Source organism: Sorex araneus, chromosome 1 (genome assembly GCF_027595985.1).
Source record: "Sorex araneus isolate mSorAra2 chromosome 1, mSorAra2.pri, whole genome shotgun sequence".
Classification (NCBI taxonomy): domain Eukaryota; kingdom Metazoa; phylum Chordata; class Mammalia; order Eulipotyphla; family Soricidae; genus Sorex; species Sorex araneus.
The window spans coordinates 347,059,672-347,086,116 of NC_073302.1; the positions used below are offsets into that span (position 1 = coordinate 347,059,672).

The following is a 26,445-nucleotide window of genomic DNA, read 5'->3' on the forward strand; positions in this document are numbered from 1 at the left end:
CCCCGCCCCGCCCTCCCTGCCTCTCTCAGAGCTCCGCCCCGCCTCTCTCCGCGCGCCCCGCGTCCCCCGCCCCACGCCCCTCGCCCCGCGGCCCCCGCCCCGCTCGCCAGCCCCGTTCGCCCCGCCCCGCCCCGCGTCCCCCGACCCGTTCGCCCGCCCCGCCCCTCTCGTCCGCCCGGCCCCGCCCCGCCAGGCTCCTCCAGTCGATGGCCGAGCCCCTCGCTCCGCCCAGGCGAGTGCGTCGATCTTGGCCTCCATAGACCTTCTAGCCATGGCGGAGAAGGCGCAGAAGGGGTAAGTGCGCCGTGGGAACCGCCTCTGGCAGCTCTCCGCGGGGCCGGGTGCCTGGTTCAGTTCCCCGGTGTCCTGCGCGGAGGGTTTGGGTCTCCAGCCCCGCGGGCCGCGAGGTCTTTCCGCCCCACCCCCGTCCCTCCCGCAGCCGCAGTCGGCGGCTCGGCCTGGATTGCGCTTCCTGCGGGTGTGGCGCGGCGCGGGCGCCTCCTCCTGCCGGCTCCTGCCCCTTGGTCGCGCCGGAGCCGGCCTGGTGCCCTCGTGTAAACAAGAACCCAGGCTCTTCTTCTTTTGACCGCAAGGAACTGGCACTGTTTGGGTTTCGGGGCCTCACACCCGGCGGTGCTCGGAGGGTACTTCTGGCTCTGTGCTCAGTCACCCTGGCAGGGCTTGGCGGGGGCGGGGCTTGGGGTGTCGGGGCTCGAACCCTGGGCGGCTGCGTGTGAGGCAGGTGCCCTCGCGCCCGCTAATGCTCCGGCTCTGAAGCCGCTGGAGAGGAGCAGGGTTAGACATGGGTGTGCAGTCGGGTACCGTGGTGTTTGCGCCCTGCTGGCGCCGGCCTGTCCTGCAGACTCGGGGCCCCAGCGGCTTGTCCCTCTCCCCGAGGGGCAGTGGGTTCCGCATACAGAGGGTTGGGCCCCCTTAGAGTGGGTCCAGGGTGCACTTAATGATTTCCTGATGATGATGGTTGGCATGTGAGAGATGGTTTTGCCGTAGACCTTACCTGGGGCATCTCACTTAGGTAGTGGTATGTGATAGTGAGGCTCAGACCCAGGCCATCTGCACACAAAACACGTGCCCCAGCGTTTTGAACTCTCTCCCTGGTCCCTAACCCCCTAAATAAAATTACTTACATTTTTTTTCTATATATATTATTTGAGACATTTCCCCCCTAAGACTTATATTTTGAATCCATGTGTCTAAGATATCTTCTGGGAGCTTGATTTTATAATCTCTGTCTGGATGTTGGCCGTTGATGGGATTACAGGTCGGGGTGGGAGTTTCTGGGTGTGATTATCTAGCTACTGGAAAATGGGGAATCTGGATGGGAGAGGTCCTGTCCCAATCCCAGCAATGAGCCTCACGCATGAAGGAACCAGCAGAGGAACCCAGGTGTGTGGGTTGAGATCTCCAAGCCTGTTCGGATGGGAACTGGGCCTCTTCCGCCCAGATCCCCCATTTTCCAGTAGCTAGGCGGTCTCACCCCGAAACTGCCCCCAGCGCCGTGTAAATTCCATTAACGGCCAGCATCCTGTATCACTGTCACTGTCATCCTGTTGCTCATCGATTTGCTCGAGCGGGCACCAGTAACATCTCCATTGTGAGACTTCTTACTGTTTTTTTGGCATATTGAATACGCCACGGGTAGCTTGCCAGGCTCTGCCTTGCAGGCGGGATACTCTGTAGCTTACTTGGGCTCTCCAAGAGGGGTGGAGGATTTGAACCTGGGTCAGCTTCATGCAAGGCAAACGCCCTACCCACTGTGCGATTGATCCAGCTGGCAAGCATCCACAGACTATAAAACCAAGCTCCTGGAAGCTTGGACATCTTATAGGCTAATTCTTCCCTTAGGAGAACCTGGCAAGCTACCAAAAGTTTCCTGCCCGCATGGGAGAACCTGGCAAGCTCCCCATGGTGTATTCATATGCCAAAGCCAGTAACAGTGGTGGGTCCCATTCCCTGACTCTGAAAGAGCCTCCAGTGCGGCACCGTTGGGAAGGACGAGTAAGAGAGGCTTCTGAAATCTCAGGGCTAGGACGAATGGAGACGGTACTGAGACTGCTCGAGAAAATTGATGGTCAGTGATGATGATGATAAATTCACAGTGTGCCATAAGTTATTAGCCAGTCCCCTATTGCTGAATACTTAGGGTTTTTTCCTTTTATCATTTTGCTACAGAAAAACAGTGCTTTTGTAAAAAAGAAAACCACCCAGGGCCCCTTGCCTTCACAAGAATTTTAATAGATAGTATATGTAGTTTTAAACTGATAGAAAGTATGTCTCATACTATGTATTATATTTTGCCCTCTTACAGTTTACTTTGCATTTTTCTATCTCATTGTTTTCTTAGCCTTTTCTCACTGCAATATTGGTATAGCTTCTAAACACTACTTTAAAGTCTCTAAAAATTATTTTTTAATTCACTTTTTCTGGTGGTAGGGCACACATAGTGGACCTCAGGGTGTACTCCCTGCTCAGTGCTTGGGAGTTGCTGCTGGTGGTGCCCTGGGGCCCTGAGGTGCTAGGTATGGGGTCTGGAGTCTGCATAGAAAGCATGCTCTCTTGGGGCTGGAGCGATAGTACAGTGGGTGGGGCATTTGTCTTGCACACGGCTGACCCGAGTTCAATCCCCAGCATCCCATATGGTCCCCCAAGCACTGTCAGGAGTAATTCTGAGTACAGAGCCAGGAGTAACCCCTGAGCATAGCTGGGTGTGACCCAAAAAGCAAAAAAACAAAAAAGGAAAAAGAAGAAAGCATGGTCTCACCCATGGAGCTCTCATTCCAGCCCAAGTTTTATTTTATTGGTGTGGGAGATGGGGCCATATCCAGTGTTGCTCAGGGTTTACCTCCTGGCTCTGTGCTTGGGCTGGGGTTGGTGAGGTGTTGGCCATAAGTGGCACCAGAGCTCAAGCCAGGGTTGCTGCGTGCAAGTGCTGTTTTGGCCCCTATACTGTCCCGCCAGCCCTCTCCAGCCCTGTCTTTAAACCTTGTCTGTAATGAGTGCTTCCTTTTGTTTCCACAGTGTGAAGATTGCTCCTGGAGCAGTTGTGTGTGTAGAAAGTGAGATCCGGGGAGATGTAACTATTGGTAAGGAGAGAGTTTAATAATCTTGTTTCCCAGCGATCGGTGTGGCTTAACTATTTTAGTGCTCTGCAGTTAGGTATTATCACTGGTGTATATTTTACTGATCAGACAAAACTTTTTTTCATAGGTAAGTATTTCTAGAAGGTTGCAGTATGGGGCCCATAAGATAGCTCAAAGGTTTATGCATTGCATGTGTCCTGACCATGGGACCCCAATGCCAACCCCTGATCACATGACCATGAGGATAGCCCCTGAACTCTGTTGGAAGGCAGAGAGAGAGAGAGAGAGAGAGAGAGAGAGAGAGAGAGAGAGAGAGAGAGAGAGAGAGAGAGAGGGAGGGAGGGAGGGAGGGAGGGAGGGAGGGAGAGAGAGAAGGTAATGGTGTCTGTGGTCTTTATCATTAATGTCTTACTGCCTTTGGCAAATTGTCCCATTAGCTTTATTCAAGAGGCATCTGTTGTTGCTGAGTAGCTGCTCAGGGTCAGGCTCAGTGCTAGCTCTGGAGACACAGCACTTGAGGACCGGCCCACGTGGCGCTTATGTTCTGTGGAGTCACCAGTCCTCGGCCATGCCACCCGAACGCGCCCCATCTCGTCTGCAGAGTCAGCTTGTTAGCCCTCCTCACCTGCACCTGACCTGTTACCTTGGCCATAGCTTACCTCCCTAACTTGCATTGTCCCATCTCTGAAATTGTGTGTCGGGATTAGGCTCAGCTGCGTGAGTGGTGGCAGAAACATGCGAAGGTTTGTGTTTCTGTAAGAAGCTGAGAAGTGGATTGTCCAAACCCTCAGCCCTGGGCTGTGATGGCCAGTGCCCTGAGAGTGGCCTTGGTGAGGAAGCGGGAGCTGTGGAGGCTCACCGTCTCTCTCCGCTGAGCTAGTCCCCTCAGGGCCCCTCAGGGTGGCACACAGGCCTTCTTTGGGTGTCTGATACCTCCAACGCATCTTCAATGAATACAGTGCCCTTGTAACTTAATTGTTCTTCTTTGGTTTGTGGGCCACATCTAATGCTACTCAGGGCCTTCTCCTGGAGTCATTGCTGGCAGTGTTTAGGGTGCCATGCAGTGCCCAGGACTGAGCCTAGGGCTTCACACATGCAGGGCAAGTGCTCCACCACAGAGCCACATTCCCCAACCCTGTCATTTCATTAGTCTGAGCCCATCCTTAGCAGCGGCTGCTTGGTATCAGAGTCAGGTTTTTGGTGAGTAAAGACCACTTTCCGAGAGAAAATGCATCATATTCTCTTATATTATCAATATCTCCAATACACACACACAAAAGTAAATTTCAGTAAGTTTGAACCTCCTGCTAGATGGGCACCACATTTTTACAAAATAAAGATTGGGGTAGCTGAAGAGAGTACAGGGTGAAGGTGCTTGCTTGGCACATAACCAGTCCCGGATTGATCCCAGGTACCATGTGAGCACTCCCAGGGTCGCCAGGAGTGGCACCGGAGTACCACATATTCTGGGGTGTGCCCACCCTCCCCTTTAGAATGTGCCAGTTCAGGATTGTGTCTTAACCCCTGAACTGCCTCTCCAGCTCCTGTGCCAGTATTCTGGAAATTCATTTTGAATATGACAGGTTCGAATCATTCTTAATTTGGCAGTTTCCTAGCTAGAAGTTGACCCTGTTTCTCTTTGGTGCTGTGTTAACTCCTTGTTAACTCACTGACTTGTTGGCGTGTCTTGAGGAGGTCAGGGGTGTTTTAGAAAGGCAGCCCGGTCCCAGAGTTCCATTCTAGACTGCAGGCAGTCTCTGGGTGGAGCAGGGGACTTGGTTGGGACCCTGTAAGGCAGAGTTGGGATCTGTAAAGTGGGGAAATTTTGTGATAAAACTCTTCATTCGGGTTTCTGATAGTGGCCAAAGCTCCTTTTCATTGTGGAGATCTTTTTCAAGAAGGCGGAACAGTGTCTTTGAGCTGAGAAATCCACCGAACACTAAGCTGTTCTGACTAGGTACTTCTGCTTAAAGGTCAAAGGAATTATTTTAATTTTCTAAAAAGCTGGTGGCTTTTTGAACTATTTACACATTTTTGAATTTTCTGGCCCATGAACATGTCACCGGGTACACAAAGACTGCTTTCTGTGGCAAAGATAGACAGGAAAAAATGTCTTTTACCAAATGAGGGGAAGTGAAATTCGATGAAAGGAATGTCTTTCTGGCTTTGTGGCATCAAGCCCAGCCAAGCATTTAGAAAAATAATTCATCAGCCAGTAAAGCAGCTCTAACCTGACACATTTATCCAAACAAGGAGATAAGCCAAAGACGGTTTCAGCACATTTAGTAAGAAAATATACAAACTACCCTGCCAGAAAAAGCTCCGAGAAGGTTCACAATGGGTTTTTGGTGGGTGGGGGGAGAAGCCCTTTCCATGGTGACAGATTTTTATTTTTAAAGCATTTTAACCTTAGACCCTAAAACTTGGTTTGAGATCAGACCCACTTAGGTGAGGGTGCTTGGGGCCTGCAGAGTAGCTGGAGTGAGCGCTGTTGGGGCCTGGGTACTCAGCGGGCTGCCCCGCTCCGGGCTGGCCTGGCCCTGGCTCCAGAACCCACTGCCTGCATCACACGAGACAGTGCAGCGGCCTGGCAGCTTATGATTGCAGTCGGTGGCCTGAGTACAGGGTCTTCCAGGCCCTGCCCCGGGCTGCTCCTCAGCGCACGGGGTCTCTTGTGGCACTGGTGTCACTTGGCAGCTGACTTAGCTGCTAGTTGTTTTAGCCACGAAACACCAGAAACTGTAGTTTGGGCGTGCTGCCACCAGGTGGCGGCAGTGCCCTGACCACTGTCTCCAGCCACCTGTTACCAGCCACTTACCATCTGTAAGTGGCCTGTCCAGGGACCTTTCGTTTTTTGTGGCCTGTTTGTTGCCTGTTTCTGGGCTGCCACGTGCTCCTGGCTCAGCCCTCAGGGCCATTCCTGGAGGTGTTAAGTGGACGCCTTTGCTGGGGAAGGCAGAGCAAGTGCTGCAGCAAGTTCCCTCTGGTCTGATCCTTAAGTGAGTAACCTGGAGTTTTCTGTTAAGTTACTCAGTAACAGTAAAGTCAGTGCTGCAGTAGGAAAGCAGAGGATTAAAAGAGCTCAGGTCTGGCGGTTTGGTGGGTCCTGGGGCCACTCCTCATTCTGTACCTGGGGTCATTCATGGCAGTGCTTAGGAGACTGCCGCCACTGGGCATCCCAGCCCGCTGCAGCCGGAACTCAGGAGCACTGTCCGAAATGGAGTGAGAAGGTATGGGGCTGGGGGAGTGTAATGTTTTTCTAATCTGTTTAACTTAGGTTTTTTGGGGGGTTTTTAAAATTTTGTCTGTGGCTTGTTTCTGGGGGGTGTGTTTATGTTCGGAGGTGCTGGGCAGCACACAGCAGGTCTTGTTGCCCCACCCAAGAGCACTTGCAGCATTGGGTCCGGCCTGCAATCCACCCTGGACTTGAGGCCGCCAGGCAGATGCTCCAAGACTCTACACTGTACCCCCGGCCCTGGGGTGTTTTTGGTCACAGACATGTATTTTACCGGTTATGAAAGTGAAAACACCACGTTGTTTCCAGAGTTACACTTGGGAGGCGCTTCCAGAGGGACCTTCCCGGAGGCGGCTCTGTCTTCATCAGTCTGTTCGGGTAACTTGAGTCTGCTCTGGGTCAGAACTGCAGCCTGAGGCCCAGTTAGCTGTCCGGTGGCTCTGGGGTTCCTCTTGGCCTTTGGAACCAGGGCTCTGGAGGCAGATAGGTCCCTGTGTGTTTGTTTTTCTCAGTTCCAGGCATCACAGCCAGGACTTCACACCTGCAAGCCAAGGACTGTCTGCTGAGCTGCATCCTGGCTCTGAAGCCTCAGATTCAGGAAGGATGGCGGGCCCTCATGCTCGCCCCTCCCCACAGGATCTCAGTACTCCATGTTTGTCTGGCTGTGGTTATAGAACTCCTCTTTCTGTGAAGGGGGCTACTCCGTGCTCTCCCCCACCGATGGTGCTCAGAGTCCTGGGCGGTCCTGGGGATCGGAGCCCAGGAGCCCATGTGCAGAGCACACACAGAACCCTCCCAAACATCCGCTGGCCCTGTGATAGACAGACTGCGGGTGTTAGCTGGGACTTCAGTTACAAAGAATCGAAAACAGAAAGATACGTCTAGTTATCATAGAATAGCTCTGTTTTGCTTTGGGGGGGTCACACCTAATGATGCTCAGGGGTTATTCCTGGCTCTGCCCTCAGGGATTACTCCTGGTGGTGCTCAGGGATCATATGGGATGCCGGGGCTCAAATGGGAACCCTTCTCGGCTGCCAGCACCATCCCGCCCATACTATCGCTCTAGCCCTATCGTAGAGTATCCTTTTTTTTTTTTTTTTGGGTGATACCCAGCAATGCTCAGGGGTTACTCCTGGCTCTGTGCTCAGGAATTACTCCTGGTGGTGCTTGGTGGACCATGTAGGATATCTCGGATTGAACCCAGGTCGATCGCGTGCAAGGCAAATGCCCTATCTGCGGTACTGTGGCTCCGGCCCTCAGAGTATCTTGACATTGTGCATCAGCAGATGGATATTGGCTCACGCAGCTAGAAGATCTGTTAGAAGTTTCTAGTCCCAAGGAATCCGGTGCTTGTTTGACTGTTGCTTAGCATCGTTCCCAAGTGGGAGAGCTCAAGCTCCATGGACTCAGTGGATGTGGGATGCCCAGGTTTGATCCCTGCCACCCTATAGTCCTCTGAGCACGGAGGCAAGAGTATCCCCCAGACACTGCCAGGTGTCACTTACCTGCCCCTCCCCCCACCAAAGTGTTCACTTCAAATGTCCTTTATTAAAGAAATAAGCCATAGTGTATTAATATGAGGTGAAACAAGAGTCTTCAGGACCAAGATTGTGGCTCAGTGCTAGAGCATATGCATTGTGTGATCCGGGCCTGGGTTGGATCCATAAAACCAAAGAAATAAAATACAGGACTGAACTCATAGCCCTCCTGCTCTGCAGTCCTTGGCAAGCAGAAACAAAAGAACCCCTACCCAGATATATCTACATAGGAAAAGGACCTTTCCGTAATAGGTGACTAGCAAATGACAGAAGAGCTGCCACCATATGCTAGTGATCTGTATTTCTTGCTTCAAGTTGGCTTTTAACTTTTGTAACTGGGAGGTGGGTGAGTGGGTGGGGGTGGGGGTCACACCCACAAGTGCTCAGGCCCCTGTGGTGCTGGGGATGGAGTCAGGCCTCGTGCTCCAGCCTTTGCACCGGCCCTGGAAGCTCTTTGGCTTGCACACGTTTGTCACCCCTGCATTCACCCTCTCCATCCCTGCTCTCACATGCAGTCTGTTCTCCGAACTTGCTCGGACACGCGATCGTGGGGCATTAGTTTCCTCTTTATGCTTCACTTAGTTGAATGTTCTCAAAATCCGTTCGTGTTGTCACAGATGATAAGATTTCATTTTTTGTTTGTTCTTGTTGCTGTTGTTGTTTTGGAGGTACTTGTGGGCTGGTCCTGGCTTTTACGGTGCTCGGGGCACCAGATGGCTCTGCCGGGGATCAAACCAAAGCAGCAGCACGTGAGGCAAGTGCTTTCCTGATGCTCTGTCTCAGGCCCGTGATTGCCTGGAGCTCTGTGGCGGGGCTGCATCTGCGTCTCCTGAGCAGGCCTGGCGCCTGCGTGCATTTCCTCTACCTGTTCATCCATCACTGGACACTTCTAAGTTCCTTCTTTATCCTGGCTGTTGTCAGTGCTTCGACAGTGAACTTGGTGGGTGTATATATCTTTTTGAGTTAGTGTCTTCATTTTCCCAAGTCAGTATCTGAAAGTGGGGTGGCTTGGTGATACGGTAGTTCTGTTTTTTGGTTTGTTGAGGAACGCCTATGCGGTTTTCCATCATGGTGATCCACGCCCAAGTACATCAGGCTTCCCGTTACTACACTAATATTTATTTCTTGTTGGGTTTTTTGGTTTTGGTTGTGTGTGTGTGTGTGTGTGTGTGTGTGTGTGTGTATGTGTGTGTTGGGGGGGAGTTTCCCTCGCACCGCACCTTCCCTTTTTAAAAAAACATTTTTTTTTAATAACTGTGATTTATCAAGTTGTTCGTCATAGAGTTGCTTCAGGCATTAAATGTTCCAACACCAATCCCGCCACCCGTCTCTCAACAGTGTCCACAGTTTCCCACCCACCATTCAGGGGGTAACACCCTTGGCACGGATGGGCCCATGAGTTGGTGGCACTGACCACTGTACACACCCCAGGCAAGGCTGAGTGTCTCCCTGCCCCAGGAAACAAGCCGTCTCTTGTGAGTGCGAGAGTCATTCTGACAGGTGTGAAGCATTCGCTCTCAAGCGCTGGTTTTCAAGCTAGTCAGGTGTGTTAACTAGTCCCAGTTTTCAGGCTGGGCGGGCAGAGGCAGTATGTCTTCACTTCTTGTTTTCCCATGAAGTCCATCCTTTCTCCTGCCTTCCAGAAGCTGATATGATCCTGACTGGAATCGCTCCCCTTGTATGCAGTTGCGCCGAACCTGACAGACTGGTCATTTTCTGGAGTCCCGTGTCCCCCCCATTTTATCCCATGTTTACCAGTGCAGACAGCCTGGCTGCTGGGCTGGAGGGCTTTGGAGGGGAAGGCTGAGAAGGACACATGTCCTCGTGAGTAGCTCATCGGAGCTGGGGAGGGTACGTGGGCACGTTCCGGAGGGGCTGCTTCCAGGTGGGCAGTGCGGTGCCCAGTGGGCCCTGCCTGCGCCCCGCCAGTGGAGCTTGGCATCTGCCGGCGTCTCCTGGTACCTGAGTCCGGACCCCACTCACACATTTGGCTTCTTCACGGCGACCGTTGAATTCTTCCCCAACCTTTTAAAAGTGTGGCCAAAGAGCTGCCTCTTTCCATGGGCAGGCTTATGCTGAGGGGTGCCGGGGGTCGATGCCGGGCTCCCACAGCAAACCATGTGAGGCAGCCCTTTTCACCATCCCGAGGCCCCGGGGATAGTGACAGTAAGAGAGCTAAGGCTGGTTTTCACCTTTTCTGGCTCCCATTCCACTTTATCTCTTCTTTTTTGAAAAAGGCTTTTTTTTTTTTTTTTTAACTTAATCGCCACAGAATTCCAGAGTCATTCAGTGATTGGGTTTTCGGTGTATAGTGCTCCAACACCAGCCCCTTCACCAGTGTCTGCTCCCCTTGACCCCATCTCTCTTCCTCATCACAGTGAAAGGGGCTGACTGTGTATAGTACTGCTGTGCAGGGCTTTGGGAAGGCTCTCGTGGGGAGCCAGAGGGAGTGGGCCCGCATTGCCCACTACATGCCAGAAGCTTTGTCTAAACCTTATCTCACCTGATGCGTGCAACAGCTCTGCAGAACCAGTGATGTCACCCCCATTTCCTCACAGAGATAACAGCGGCTTCAAAGTAGGGTGAGCGGGCGGCCTTGGACCTACGCCTCTGCTGTCTTTGCCCTCCTTGGCCTGAGATTCGACTCTGACCCCAGTGATAACGGCCAAGGCGAGAGCATTTGTAAAGGGCCTACAGTGGTGCCTGGCACAGACTGAGAAAATGTTCCTTCTGGCGACCACAGACTCCCCCAACCCTCCATCATTTCTTCTCATCATACTTTTCCCAGGACCTCGAACCGTGATCCACCCAAAAGCACGGATCATTGCAGAAGCGGGCCCCATAGTGATTGGAGAAGGTAACCTGATCGAAGAGCAGGCACTTATCATAAACGGGTGAGTACAGTCTGACAGGGACTCTGTCTCCACGTGCGGGAGAACCCTGTTAGTCATTCCAGTGGCTGGACCCTTGATAACCAACGTCTGGAAAGTGCACTCAGAGCTAGACCATCTTAAGGATCGTTTGTAGCACAAGTAATCTATGAGGAGACAGGGTGTGGTAAGCCAGCTGTGGTGCCACTCGGAGTCTTTGGTGGATACTTCCTCCAGTGCTCCAGTGCTTTTGCACACTCCTGTCCCCGAGAAGTCATTTAGTTGGATATCTTGGTTCTGATGAAAATGTTATTACTTTATGTCCAGACATACGAATGCAAGACATGTATTTTCATATGACTAAATTTGGGGGTCGTAGAATCAGTTACTAATCTTTTAAAGATTAAGAGGGAGTAATATACTATTAGAGCTTGCGCATAGCGAACCAGACTGTGATACCTCTGAAACTTAGTATAAGCATTTGTACAGCTTTCTAGATAAAATTTTGGCAGAATATTTAAGCTAATGCTTAATTTATAGCAGCAGTACATGGACCGAGATTCATTGTTGAATGAATTAAAAATTCTTGGGGACATACTTAACTGATAAAGAGATTGATATATATCTTAATGCTGACTTAGGATTTGGGAGTTTATTCCTATATTTAGCAGCTTCTTTCTACTTCCCTTTTACATTATATTTTGGCACCTTTCTTGTGAGTCTGTTACCAGTAGTTCCAGGCTCAGAGCCTTAATTCCCAGAGTTTACATGGAATCTTCTCTCAAACCAGAAACATTTTATGATCCTAAGAGTTTATCTAACGACCTGACACCATAAAATCATTATTTTATGTGAAAACTATTTTATGTTTCACAATTTTTTAAAACTTAATTTTATTTTAGAATCTGTGGTTAGTAATACTGTTAGTTGTAAGGTTTCATGCATAAAATATTCTATACCCACCCACCTATTTCCCAGCCTTAAATGATTGGTAGAAGTGGGAAGATTTTTCAAAGTGGACTTAAATCTGGTTCCACTTGAGCAGGACAGAGGTCCTCACTTGCTGTCTATCAACCTTGTCCTTTAGAAGTTGCCTGGACTTGAAAGATAAGTTAAAAAGAAAAAAAAGTTGTCCTCTGCACTTCTGTGACTACTTTACATTTCAATAGCTTTTTTTCCTTTTTTCTTTCCCCCCTCCAAAAAAATAGTAGCTCTTTTTTTTTTTTTAACTTAGAATTAAGTCTTCGTAGCATCAAAGTAACTCACTTGAAATAAGAAATAATTTACAGGGACCAGAGCAATAGTACAGCGGGCAGGGCATTTGCCTTGCACGCGGCTGGCCTGGATTCGACTCCCAGCATCCCATATCATCCCCCAAGCACCGCCAATGTAATTCCTGAGTGCAGAGCCAGGAGTAACCCCTGAGCATTCCTAGTGTAACCCAAAAGCCAAAAGAAGAAAAGAAATAATTGACAGAGGGTCAGAGAGTTCAGTGGCTGGGCGCTTGTCTTGTATGCAGCTGACACAGGTTTGGCCCCAAGCACTCCGTAAGGTCCCCTGCACCCTGCCAGGAGTGATCCACAGTGCAGACCCAAGAGTAAGCCGTGAGCATGCCAGGAATGACCCAAAGACCAAAAGGAAAAAAAGAAATAGTTATAGATTTTAAGCTTGATATAGGTAAAATTGAGCGAATAAACTCATTCTAAAATAGGAGCATTGATTATTACATGATTGATCTTTTGATAATTTGTGTTCTTTTTTTAACAGTTACCCTGATAATATAACCCCTGACACTGAAGATCCAGATCCCAAACCTATGATCATTGGCACCAATAATGTGTTTGAAGTTGGCTGCTGTATCCTTTACAGTGATTTCTTTTGTTGCTGTTGCTGTTTTTTGTTTTTTGTTCTGGGGCCACATCCAGCAATGCTCAGCGGTTACTCCTGGCAGTGCTTGGGGGACCATATGGGATGCTGGGGATGGAACCTGGTCAGCCACATACAAGGCAAACACCCTGCATGCTGTACCATCACTATAGTCCTTTATAGTGATTTGATTTGATTTTTACTTTGTTATTGAATCACTGTGAGGTAAACCCTTACAAAGCTGTTCATGATTAGGTTTCAGTTATACAGTGTTCCAGCACCCCTCCCTCCACCAGTGCACATTTCCCAGCACCAGTGTCCCCAGGTTCCTTTCCGTCACCCCACCCCCACCCCCTGTTACCGTGATTTTAGATAAATCATTTGCAGTTGTCTCAGAACCCAAATCTTCTCCATAAAAATTGTCATGATTTATCAGATGTATTTTTTTGTATAATAATTTGTGTGTATGTGTATAATTACTTTTGAGGGCCTAGGATATTTAGTTCTTTGAAAAGACTTATTTGCAATATATAGATAGATGTAGATATATTTATTTATAAAATCCCCTCTCAGTATATGGGTTTTGGTTATTTTTTGAAGGGGGTGATGTTGCTTTGTTCTTACACTTGGGTCTACACCTGGTGATGGTTAGGGTCACTCCTGCCTTACTCTCAACTCTGCAGTGTGGGGAGTCACGGCCAGAGACTCCCTCCCTTGGCTTCCCTCAGGAACAGGGCCTGTGCCATTATTAGACATGCCACGCACAAATAACCGCACCTGCTCCTCTTGCTGCTACTCCCGATAACTGACAAGTGGCAGTGACTGAATGGCTGTAGGTAGAAGTGGAGAAGAGAGTCAGAGGACCAAAGAGAGAGTTGAGCGGGCTGGGCATGTGCTTTGCATGCAGTGGCTTAGGTTCAGTCCCCCAGTTTCTGTGCACTCCAAGAAGCAAGCTGGGGAGAGACCCTGAGCACCATGGGTGTGGCCAGAACCAAGCCAAACCCCAAGGCATAGTTGTAATTTGATCCTGCAGTGTCTGATACCAAGAAATAGGAAGGATGAAAAATTTCACGCTCACTTCCCCAGCTTTTTTTTTTTTTTTTTACAAAAGACGACACTAGGGCTGGAGAGATAGCACAGCAGGTAGGGCATTTGCCTTGCACGCGGCCGACCCGGGTTCAAATCCCAGCATCCCATATGGTCTCCTGAGCACAGCCAGGGATAATTCCTGAGTGCAGAGCCAGGAGTAACCCCTGTGCATCGCCAGGTGTGACCCAAAAAAGAAAAAAACAACAACAAAAGACAACACTATTTATTTGAATTCATCATTTTTATATTAAATAAAATACAAACGTTTTAAGTAAAATCAATATATTTTAAGGGAGTTTCATTCCATTTGAGTTGTTTGCACATTTTTAGCAGTTCCATTATCTTTCGTGCACCATTTTTCAATAAACAAAAGATCTCAACCAAATAAAAAGAAAGCATGCTTCTTTATCTTGGTATTCAAAATTTTCAATTATTCCAAAAGATGAAACTGCAAAAAATAAAAAAAATAGATATACCAATGTTAATAAGGAAAAGGCATTTTATAGAGGGCTTGGCATTTAACATGCTTTGTTCTTTGACTTGACTAACATGATGGATTTTTAATCTAATATCAATTAAGTATAGTTATAATCATTTAAGAAAATGCATAATCTACTCACTTTATTTGTCATATTGACAAAAAATGCCAGACTAAATTTTAATAATCAATGCTGGATGTTTCTTCTCTCTATGGGAATCTGGTCTCTAGTGACATGGGATGGTTTCTTGTCTACTTTTGCCTTTTTTTTTTTTTAATTAAAAAAATTTTTCTTTTAATTGAGTCATCGTGAGAACAGTTTCAGGACTTTTAGGATCGAGTCTCAGTCATACTATGCTCAAACACCCATCCCTTCACCAGTGCACATGTTCCACCACCAATAACCCCAGCATGCCCCTCCCTCCCCCTCTGCCTGTGTGGCAGATGATTTTCACTTTACTCTTTCCTTACTTTGTTTACATTCAATTTTCAACAGGAAATTCACTATCATTATTTGGAGTTTTTTCCCCCAACAGTCAGACCTGTTGGAATGGCATCATTAGATTATATGTTTTCTATTGTTGGTAACAAAGAGCATATGATGTTGCACAGTCTCGAAAGCAGCCGCCCAGATTTGGAATTCTGGTATTAAGTCCAGAGGTATTTCTGCCAGCAGCCGCTGCATTCCGAGATTGGTTTCTGTGGCGCTGGGACCATGGCTGTTCAGGAGCAGAGGAACTGTACATGGGTGACCGCTGGGGGTCTCATTTAGGGAGGAGGCAGAACTGGCCCTGCCTCCTCCATCGCAAGATTTCCCATGCGTCCCACCCCATCACTGCAGACTCCTACCTCTCTGTCCAATTGGTTCTGAACGGTGGTGGTTGCCATGCTGTCCAGAGGGGAAAAGGCCAAGGGACAGAAACCTTTTTCCCCTCCTGGGGCTGCACGGGGCCATAGCTTAATTCAGAGTCCAGGAGTATATCTGCCAGCAGCCGCTGTGTTTCTGAGATTGGTTTCTGTGCCTCTGGGATAATGGATGCTCAGGGGTGGTGGAGCCATTCCTGAGCATATATTTTGTATATCAGGAAAGGTCACGTGGCCGCATAAGTGGCTGTGCAGTTTGGAGATGTCCCAGTCCCACATACTGGAGCCATGTCAGTAGAAGCTCAGTGTCGCTGTGGCTCCATCTGGAGAATGCATGCTGGCTCTACCTTCTCCGTCTGGCACCTTGGTGTTGGCCCGGTCTGGGATCCAGAGCAATCTCTGGCAGTGCCTGCCGGAGCGGCCCAGATTCTTCACTGTTGGTTGTGGCAAGATGGCACCGAGGTCCCCAGCTGTTTTTCTTTCTTTTTCTTTCTTTTTTTTTTTTGTTTTTCTAAATGTAGGCATACTGCTATTGATTCAGCCACTGATTAAACTGATTGAAGTGGGCATGGACTCCACATTACTTTTTATTTTTTAATTGAATATCCACGAGATAGACCATTACAAAACTGTTCATAATTGGGTTTCTGTCATACAATGATTCAGCACCCATCCCTCCACCAGTATATATTTCCTGCCACCAGTGTCCCCTGTTTCCCTCTCGCCATCCCCCAGCACCCCACTTCCACACCCAGCCTCCCTCTATGGGAGGCACTTTCTTTCTCTGTCCTTTTCCTTTTGTGCATATGGTTTACAATACAGTGCTAAGAGGTCCTGTTGTTTATTCAGGGCATTCAGTGTTTTTATCAGGACAGTAAGGATGGAGTAGCTTTTCAACTGGATAGCAGCTTTGAGGTGTGAATGTGACTGCTGAGGCTTCTAGAAATACAGGAAAGTGGGGGGAGGTAGACCATCCCAACCCCAAGAAAGCCTGGAGATTTCAGTCACAAAACCCGCATACCAGAATTTTCAGTTTATGTCTTGGTGAGATCCGTCCTGAGGCAGTGGAGTCAGACTAGGGGTATGGCAGCGATTTTGGATTGTGGAAGCAGGCAGCTGCCAGGGAGCTCTGCTTAGGTGGGCACTAGACTGATTCATGCCCCTCCGATTTACCCCAGTCTTTCCAGCCTTGTGTGGGTCTGAGATTAACTGTGGCTTTTGATCTTTTTCGAGATTTACTTACGGGTCTCTGAAGCAAGGCTGATAAATGAGCTTGTATAGCTGAGCTGAAGGTGGTTTGTAGACTTGGCTCCCACATACCTAAACTTTGGCAATTTAATATTGTGGTAAGCTTCATTCTAAGTAGTTGGGGACTGGCCAAAGGCATGTGGCAATTTTGGGGTATCAGGAAGCCTGAAGGCACCATCAGACTGCTCATGCACTCACCCCACAGATACAGGTTGACCTGCTGGTGGCAACATACCTCCCTCTTGTACTCTTTTAAAAAAAAATTGTGGCACCCGGCCAGAGTGATAGCACAGCAGGTAGGGTGTTTGCTTTGCACACGGCTGACCCAGGTTCAATCCCCAGCACCCCATATGGTCCCCCAGGTATTGCCAGGAATAATTCCTGAGTGCAGAGCCAGGAGTAACCCCAAGCATCGCTGGGTGTGACCCAAAAAACAAAAACAAAACAAAACAAAACAAAACAAAACTGGGGCCGGAGCAATTGTACAGTGGGTAGAGTGTTTGCCTTGCATGCAGCTGACCTGGATTCCATCCCCAGCATCCCATTGGTCCCCCAAACACCACCAGGAGTAATCTCTGAGTACAGAGCCAGAAGTGACTCCTGAGCATCACCTGGTGTGACTTCTCCCCCAAAACCCAAATAGTGAGATCTTTTTTCTGGTGACAGTAAATATTGTTCCCTTTTTTCCTTTTTTGATTTTGTGGCCGCACCAAATGATGTTTTGGGGCTACTTGGGGACTGTGTGGCACCAGGGATCAGACCTGGTCCTCCCACAGGCAAAGCAAGTGCCCAGCAGAAGAGGGCCTAGTGAATCAGCAGGGGCAGGGCGAGGGGCACGGGGGAGGCCAGCACACTTCACATGTCTGCTTAACGTTGGTTCGCAGATTCCCAAGCCATGAAAATGGGAGATAATAATGTTATTGAATCAAAAGGTAAGCCGTGTTTGGATTAGTCTATTTGGGGGCCATACCTGGTGGGACCCAGGTCTCACTCCTGGTTCAGTGCTCAGGGATCACTTCTGGCAGTCTCAGGAGTTCTGGGGTGCTGGGGATCGAACCTGAATTGGTCATGTGCAAGGCAAGTACCCTACCTGCGGTGCTAGGGCTCCAACCCCGTATTTGGATTTTTATTGTAAAAATGATCACTTCTTTTTTTTTTTTGGTTTTGTATTCTGGGAAACAACTTGAGTATAACTCTGACACAGTACTGTATTTGGAAGAGGGTAGTGTTGGAAGTGGGCTAAAATCACTGTCAGACTCACTGTACACCTTATCAAACCTAGTCTACTAGTGTTATTGATACTATCACTATCTATCACTGTCATCCCATTGATCCTCGATTTGCTCGAGCAGGCCCAGTACCATCTCCATTCATCCTAGCCCTGAGATGTTAGCAGCCTCTCCTTACTTGTCCTTCCCAGCGGTGCCACATTAGAGACTCTTTCAGGGTCAGGAGAATGAGACCATCATTGTTACTGTATTTGGCATATGAATATGCCATGGGGAGCTTGCCAGGCTCTCCCGTGCAGGTAGGAAAACTCTCGGTAGCTTGCCAGGTTCTCTGAGAGGGAGAACTTGGCTATAAGATGGCAGTTTCTGGGTATGACTGCCTAGCTACTAGAAAATGGGGGATCTGGGTGGAAGAGGCTGAGTCCCAATCCGAGCAGGCTTGGAGATCTCAGCCCCAGGTCCCACACACCTAAGTTTCTCTGCCAGTTCCTTTATGTGTGAGGCTTGTCACAACGTGTGGAGAGGGGCCTTGAGCATGGCTGTGGCTGGGTTCCGGAGCTCTTTAGCTGCACCTCTGTTCGGTGCAGGGAGGGAAACTCAACCCACTCCCTCCTAGGGGCCCCGGTGAAGACAGCCAGAGCAAGAGAGTCTGCGTTGCTCTCTTCCGGGAGCTTGGTTTTATAGTCTCTGGATGTTGGCCATTGATGGAAAGATGGACAAGGTAAAAGAAAAACTAACCAAAATTCCTATCACCCACTGATAACTATTATTAACTAATATTTAGGTTTTATATTAATTCCACCAGTTGTAAGGAAGTGGTTGTGCAACATTAAATAAAAATTTAGTTGTGTCCATTTAAATCAGGATTGAATTAAATCATCACGTTCAAGAAGAAAGGTTTCTGCTCAAAAACTGCTGGTGCTTGGGGCCAGAGAGGGTAGGGCATTTGCCTCCCATGTGACCAACTTGGGTTCGATCCCCAGCATCCCATGTGATTCCCCGAGCACCGCCAGGAGTAATTCCTGAGTGCAGAGCCCAGAGTAACCCCTGAGCATCACGTTTGTATGACCCCGAACAAACCAACTACAGCTTACTTACTTTTCGGTAAGTTTAAACCCTTGAGGGGTACCACACCCCACAGATTCTGTGTCCTCTGGCACTAGAGGAAGGTTGCCTCGGAGTGTGGCGCCGACCAGAGCACCATTCCCGGGCTGCACCTTCCCTGGCCCCAGATTGCTCAGGTTCTATTAGTTCTGTCCACTTGAAGCCACGGCAGTGCTTTTGCTTCATACACATGAATACATCTCTTGCCCAGGGAGAATTCCATTTCATCTCAAGCATGAGCACCTTCACTCTAAGGAAGGACTGTGTGCTTGCCCCTTCTTGTTCATAGACCCTGCTGTAGCCAGCAAAAATGGCCTGTGGCCACAGCCATCCAGCCCAGACCTTTCATGACCTAGGCCTCTGCAGGGCCCAGGATGATGGAAAGAGACCCCTCTGAAGCTCTAAACTGCTGTTCTTTCTGTTTTATTTGTGCTACAGCTTACGTGGGCAGAAATGTGATATTGACAAGTGGCTGTATCATTGGGGCCTGTTGTAACCTGAATACCTTTGAGGTCATCCCTGAGAACACAGTGATCTATGGCTCGGACTGTCTTCGCCGGGTGCAGACTGAGCGGCCGCAGGTACTGGGCCTCCCCCTAAAAAAGAGTTGGGGACGGGGTGGTGACGTGGGGATGGCTCAGTGGGAGTGCATATTCTGTTGGATCCTTGGTGCCACGTGGTCTTCTGAGCAGCTCCGGGTACGACTGCCATGAATACATAATAAAATCCTTGGGGCTGGGAATCTGACTTAATAGTCCAACAGTATGGCTTGCATGGGTGAGGTCCTTGGTCTGACACCTGGCGCTGCAGATAGATAGATAAGAAAGTTCTCCTGAGGGCTGCAAAGCCTCTGCAAATGCCACATGATTTTCTTAATGGTAGTAACTCCACTATTTAAAAAGCAAAAGAAACAAAACCAGAGAGAAACATTTCTACAACCAGAATTCATTTGCAATGGAATTTAGTCTTTAATATAAAAAAAGAGCATAGATGAGAGTGACAGATTAGTTATGATAAAGGAAAGTCTAACGGTATTATTACTCTAGGTCTTTGTGAGTTTTCACTAAAACTGTCACAAAGCCTTACAAACTCCCAATTCACTCCTGAAATATCAGTGTTTGTAACTAGATTACCAACTTGGTTCCATCTCTTAGTTTACTCACGTAGCTTAAAATAAACACAGCTTGTCTATGTCCCTCCCAAAAACCAAGGTCAAGAACAGAGTGAGGTTAATATTCAAGGTATATAAGGTCAATACCCAAGATATACAAAGCACAGATAGAACTTTTTTTTTTTTTTTTTTTTTTGCTTTTTGGGTCACACCTGGCGATGCACAGTGGTCACTCCTGGCTCTGCACTCAGGAATTACCCCTGGCGACCATATGGGGACCATATGGGATGCTGGGAATCGAACCCGGGTCGGCCGCGTGCAAGGCAAGCGCCCTACCCGCTGTGCTATCACTCCAGCCCCAACAGATAGAACTTTATAAGAAAAAAATTCTCAAACCCATCAGAAAATGGAGAGAATAGATGAACATAAACTTCCTCAGGATATATAAATACTCAAAAGGCATATGGAAAAATCGTCTTCAGGGACCAGAGATACAGCACAGCAGGTAGGGCACTTGCCTTGCATGTGGCTGACCCAGGTCCAATCCCTGGCATCCCATGTGGTCCTGCAAACCCCAGGAGTGGTATCTGAGTGCAAAGCCAGGAGGAATCCCTGAGCACTGCTGGATATGAGCTAAAAACAAAAGAGAGAAAGAAAGTTCCGCATTACTAATCACCAGGGAAATGCAAATCAAAACACAGTGAGATATCACTTCACACGAGAGATTGGTACACATCAAAAAGGGAGGAGAAAAAAAAAATCTAACCCAGTGAGGTTGTCTCCATGGCTTGGAGGCTGGTCTCTCATTCTGGGCAACTCAGGGAAGGGAACACCAAGTAAAATGTGGTTGGAGGTTATGTGGGGGAAGGGTGATGCGGGCCGAATATAGACTAGAGACTGAACACAATGGCTACTCAACACCTTTATTGCAAACCACAACACCTAATCAGAGAGAGAGAACAAAAGGGAATACCCTGCCATAGTGGCAGTGTGGGGTGGGGGGAGACGGGACTGGGGAGGGTGGGAGGGATGTTGGGTTTACTGGTGGTGGAGAACGGGCACTGGTGAAGGGATGGGTTCTCGAATTTTGTATGGGGGAAACATGAGCACAAAAATGTATAAATCTGTAACTGTATCCTCACGTTGACTCACAAATTAAAAATAAACTATTAAAAAAAAAAATCTAACCCAGTGCTGGAATGAATGCAGTAGAGAAGGACCCTCATTCACTGCTGGTGGGAATGTCAGCTGGTACAACCTTTTTGGAAAACAATATGGACACTCTTCAAAAAGCTTGGTATTGACCTTCCATATGATCCAGAAGTTCCCCTTCTTGGAATATACCTCAAAGGCTGAAGAAAAAAAATGCAGAAAAGACCTTTGCAGTCCTGTGTTCATTGCAGCATTATTCACAAAAGCCAAAATCTGGAAGCAACCCAAGTGCCCCCACAGATGGCTGGATAAAGAAATTATGGTACATGTACACAGTGGACTGTAAATTCAGCCACTGTGCAGTTTGCTGCTGCAGGGCTGGATGATCTCTCTTATGTGCAGGACAGTATGCAAGAGAGATAGTAAAGAAATGTAGTAGGGGATAATAAATGCCCCAGGCAACAGAAACAGCATGAGAACTGGTCTTGAGTACCCCTGCTGCGGGAAGTGGGGGTGCCGTAGGGTGGACACACAGATGAGCACTATAACAATTGTAAACATTGGTGACCTGGTCGCTCTGGAGGGGGTGGATGTGAGAAGGGGGTCAAGTGTTATGCATAAAACCGTGTCAGTAACAGTACTGTAAGCTACGGTGCCTAAAAGAAAGGCAGGGGCAGGGAACACTGCCTGCCCTAGAGACAGGCTGGAAGCTAGCAGGAAGCTGGGCGGAGGGAAGCTGACACTGATGAAGGAATTGGCATTGGATCTTCGTAAGCCTGAAACTGAGTCACAAAGAACTTTGTAAATCTCAGTGCCTGGACTTAGGGAGGGGGGATGAGGAGGGGAAGGGAAGGGGAGGCGGAGAAGGGAAGGGAGGGAGAAAAAGAGAGAATGAGAGATAGCTCGAAGCACTGGAGCTTAGAATGGGGAGGGCCCAGATTCAATTCCTAGTACCTATGGCCCTCTGAGCACTGAGCCAGGAGTAACCCCAGAGCACCAGGTGTGGCCCAAAAAACCAAAAAGAAGAAAAATAAGTAAAAATTGGAGTTTCACTTGAGATTTGAAGAAAAATAAAATCAGGCATTTGGGGCTGGAGCGATAGCACAGCAGGTAGCGTGTTTGCCTTGCACTGGCTGACCCGGGTTCGATTCCCAGCATCCCATATGGTCCCCCAAGCACTGTCAGGAGTAATTCCTGAGTGCAAAGCCAGGAGTAACCCCTGTGCATCGCAGGGTGTGACCCAAAAAGAAAAAAATAAAATCGGACATTTGCATGGAAGACATTCTGATCAAAGTTTTGAGCCTAATTGCTTTGCACCTTCAGTGTAGATAAGCATTTGACTTGGGAGTCACCTCAGCAATGCTTGAGGCTTACTCCTGACAGTGCTCAGGGATCACTCCTATAGGCGCTGTGCGGGCGGGGAGGCATATGCAGTGCTGGGGACTGAATTGGGGTCACCTGCATGTAGAGCAGACACTGACCCTACTCTGCCTCTCCAGCCCTTAGTATGTATTCTCGTACGTCACTTAGCCTCCTCTCCCAAAAGAAAGTATCTTTCAGGAGATTTATTACTTGTTCTCTGATGCTTAGCTATATTTATCAGATTTTTTTTTTTTCTTTTTGGGTCACACCCGGCAATGAACAGGGGTTACTCCTGGCTCTGCACTCAGGAATTATTCCTGGCGGTGCTCAGGGGACCATATGGGATGCTGGGAATCGAACCCGGGTCGGCCGCATGCAAGGCAAACGCCCTACCCACTTGTGCTATTGCTCCAGCCCCTATTTATCAGAATTTTTAAAAATTAGTCCCTTCTACATTATTTTACTTCTATAATATTATATGGTGATTGTAGGACCACTTCTATAGATTAAAATATCTAGTTCTCCCCACACACATATACACCCTCCACAACCCCCCCACTATTCTAACACAAACATGATTGAAGAGACAGAAATGAAGCTTTGGAGTTAGGGAAGAGAGATTAGATTAAGTGTAAAAGCATATTTGAAATGTTTAATAAATGACAGTATGTGTAAAACACAAAAAAGAAAAAGAAAGGAAAGGGGCGCCACACCAGGGAGGTTGAATGGCGATGACGAGGCAGGTGAAGGAAGGAATGGAGCCAAGATGGTTGGTCTTACCGCAGTTTGTTCCAAACTCCTTTCTCCATTCTCCTCTGATTCTCCTCCTGCTTCTTCCTCCCCCATGCTACTTCATTCTCTCTCTCTCTTCCACTCGAACTCACCCCAGCCCCCTCATACAGCTACCTTAAATCTCCCGCATCCGTTCCGGATGCCGCAGGCTGGGGCTTACACGTAGGTGTGGTTACAATCCATAGGGGGTAAAGTTCTATCCCTTAGAAGATGCTTTCACTAGGACAGAATCTCTCTCAGTGGGACATCCGCCCAAGAGCGGAATTCCATGGGTGTGTTTCTCCTCTCTTTGTCCGACTAACATATAAGTATTCATATTATAAATCATTTTGTAAGGACATAGCAAGAGGTGCATTAAGCTTATAGAATTGCTCTCCGGGGGTCACCTCGATCTCAGACTACAGTGCCCAGGCTAGATTAGTCTTTCCTAGCCCTAGCAGGGTCCTAGTCTCGTCGTTGCTTTTGGATCATGACATGACACATGCCCATGACCAAGCTCTTAACATATAGTTAAGCATTAGGCGCTTTGGCCAGGCCCATCTCGATGCCAGGGTAGCACACAACTAACCGCTTGCCCTGGGTCCATCCCGTCCCCCGTTGGGACCCTGCTTTTGAGGGTGCTGGGAAACAAAGGCAGCTGAGACTTAAGTCGAGAAAGCAGATGCCCAAGAATGAATAATATTTGAAGCCAATTAAATCCCAAGTTACCAAAGCATATTAATAAATGTCTTTCTTTGTCCATACAAAAAGGATATTGTTTTAAGAAAAACTTCAAAAGACATAAGAGAGGAGAAAGACAATATTAACTTAAAGACAATATTTACTTACACTTTCCTAGCAAGGTCTGACCTTATAAATTAACAGAGTTTGATTAGAGGAAGAACAGATAAACTGGTAGAAGTGGTTACAGATAAACAAAGGAATGGGGGTGACTCAGGAGCACTTTGATCGGCGTGACTGATATACCTAAGTTCCCAGTGGCAAGGAGAGCAGGACAAACCAATGATATCCAACAACAGTATATCATACAGCCTTCCAAGTTTTCACTGCTCATAAGGGTTATGCAGCGGTTCTTATTTAAAAAATCTTGGTGGTGAGAAAGAATCCAATGGGTAGAGTGCTTGCCTTGCACGCAGCCAACCCTGGTCCAAATCTTGGCACTCTACATGTTCTCCTGAGCCCCACCAGGATTGATTCCTGAGCACAGAGTAAGCCGGGCATGTCTGTGTGTGGCCTAAAAATTGGGGGAAAAAAAAAAAAAAGAAAACCTTGGGCTGGGAGTGGGGGCTGATATGGGCCACACCTGGACTGCAGCTTGGGGGATGGTGTGGGTGCCAGGGACCAAGCCCAGAGCTTCAGCTTGCACGCACGCACACACGCCAGCCCTTGAACTGACTCTGGCCCAGAGATCTCAGTTTTATAGAGGATTCCTCAGGCTTAATTGAATCACAGTGCCCAGGGCAAGGGCATAAAAGTCCCTATTTTTCACAAGTGCCTCAGCTGTTGTTTTACAACGAGGGATATATGGACAAAGCTAGGATGTGAGGAATGAAGATCTCTGAGCTTCGCAGCTGTAGGTCATGTGGCAAGTGATGCACTGGTAGTAATTTCATTTATGTTTGTCTTCTCTCACACTGTGGGTTTTTTTTAAAATCTAGGGCCTGCTCCTGACAGGGCCTGGGGTCTCGGGGGTGGGCTGGGGTGGCGTGGTGAGGCCAGGGAGGGGGCCCAGGCCTGCAGGTGTGGACATGCGCTCTGCCCCGTCCCCCAGATAGATGTTTTCATATGTAAAATATTTTGACCTTTAATTATTAACCCTAATATATATTTTCATTGTGATTTTTTTAAAAGCCAAGCTGAACATTGGGCAAGGAAACACGGAGTGCAAAGCACCTGTGATTCCATGACCTCGGGATAGTGTCCAACTGATTGTTTGTCAGCTGTTGACTCAGTTCCCTACAAGTCTCAGATCTTTCTTTCCCTTCTTCACTGCGGTCCTGTGAGCTCCAACGCTGGCAGTAATTGTGTCCTGCAGACATCACTGCAGCACACCTGCACAGGCAGGGCACCTGTTTCATTCCACCAAGGTCCGAAGGCCCCTCCTTTTTTTTTTTTTTTTTTTTTACAGACTTTCTCGATTAAGTATCCATCTCTCCACAGTGCCCATTCTCCACCAACAGTGTTCCCAATATCCTTTCTGCCACCCTCACCCCATCTCCCCCTCCCTTTTACTCTCTCTCCTTTTGGATATTGTGGTTTGCAGTACAGGTACTAAGCGGCCATCATGTTTGGTCCATAGTCTGCTTTCAGCATGCATCCCCCATTCCAAGCGGGCCCTCTAAGCTTCATTTACTTAGTGGTCCTTTCTCTATCCCAGCTGCCTTTTCCCTCAGCATGTGAGGCCAGCTTCCAAGCCATGGAGCAATCTTCCTGGCCCTTATCTCTGTTTTTCTTGGGTGTTAGTCTCCCATTCTGTTACTTTATATTCCACAAATGAGTGCAGTCATTGTATGTCTGTTCCTCTCTTTCTGACTCATTTCACTTAGGATTATTCTCTCCATGTCAATCCTTATGCAAATTTCATGATTTCATCTTTTCTAACAGCTGCATAGCATTCCCTTGTGTAGATGTACCAAAGTTTCTTTAACCAGTCATCTGTTCTCAGTGAGGGCCCCTCCTTTTTACAGTCACCCCCCACCCCCATACAAGTTAATTCTTAGTCATCTTATCTTTTCAGCCCCAGACACTACAGTTGGATTTCCTAATGAAAATCTTACCAAACTACCACCACCTAAAGAAGACTATGAAAGGAAGTTCCACTCCAGTTAAGAACTAAAAACAGTTCGGGAGAAGACAGCACTCGTCAGTGGCCATGTCTCCTGAAGGGCTGCAGTGTTGATGCACTCTTAGCAGTCCACAGGGTCATATGTGTCAGCTTTATTTCATAAAATTAGGAAATAATGGGATTTTCATTGTAACTGTCCTCTGTAATTTGTATAAAATGTATTATTTTCCTGTATCTTTATTCTCTCAATAAATGCAGCCTCAGTTATTCCTTTGTTGTCTAAAATGTTGGCTGCAAGTTACACAAAGGACCATCCATGATCAGAAAGGGCAGGTGGTTATGTATTTTTATTTTGTCACATACTAAACTCAATAAAAATATTGATAGCAGAACTTAAGTGAGTATATGCCAATCTGTTTTTCTATTCACATTAACTCTCCCAAAACAAATTTCTGGGGGCTGGAGCAATAGCACAGCGGGTAGGGCATTTGACTCGGGTTTGATTCCCAGCATCCCACATGGTCCCCCGAGCACTTCCAGGAGTTATTCCTGAGTGCAGAACCAGGAATTAATCCCAGTGCATCGCCAGGTGTGACCCAAAAAGCAAAAAAAGAAAAACCCCAA

The 26,445-nt window shown here is 48.0% G+C and overlaps 1 protein-coding gene across 1 annotated transcript; it reads left to right on the forward strand.

Moving 5' to 3' along the window:
* The first annotated feature begins 203 nt into the window (after window positions 1-203).
* On the forward strand, window positions 204-26,213 carry DCTN6 (dynactin subunit 6). The gene is made up of 7 exons (XM_004606877.2): window positions 204-294; window positions 3,037-3,101; window positions 10,660-10,765; window positions 12,509-12,597; window positions 17,171-17,218; window positions 19,058-19,200; window positions 25,774-26,213. Exons 1-7 carry the CDS (start codon window positions 272-274, stop codon window positions 25,870-25,872), a joined length of 573 nt encoding a protein of 190 aa, XP_004606934.1. The 5' UTR covers window positions 204-271; the 3' UTR covers window positions 25,873-26,213.
* The last annotated feature ends 232 nt before the right edge of the window (window positions 26,214-26,445 follow it).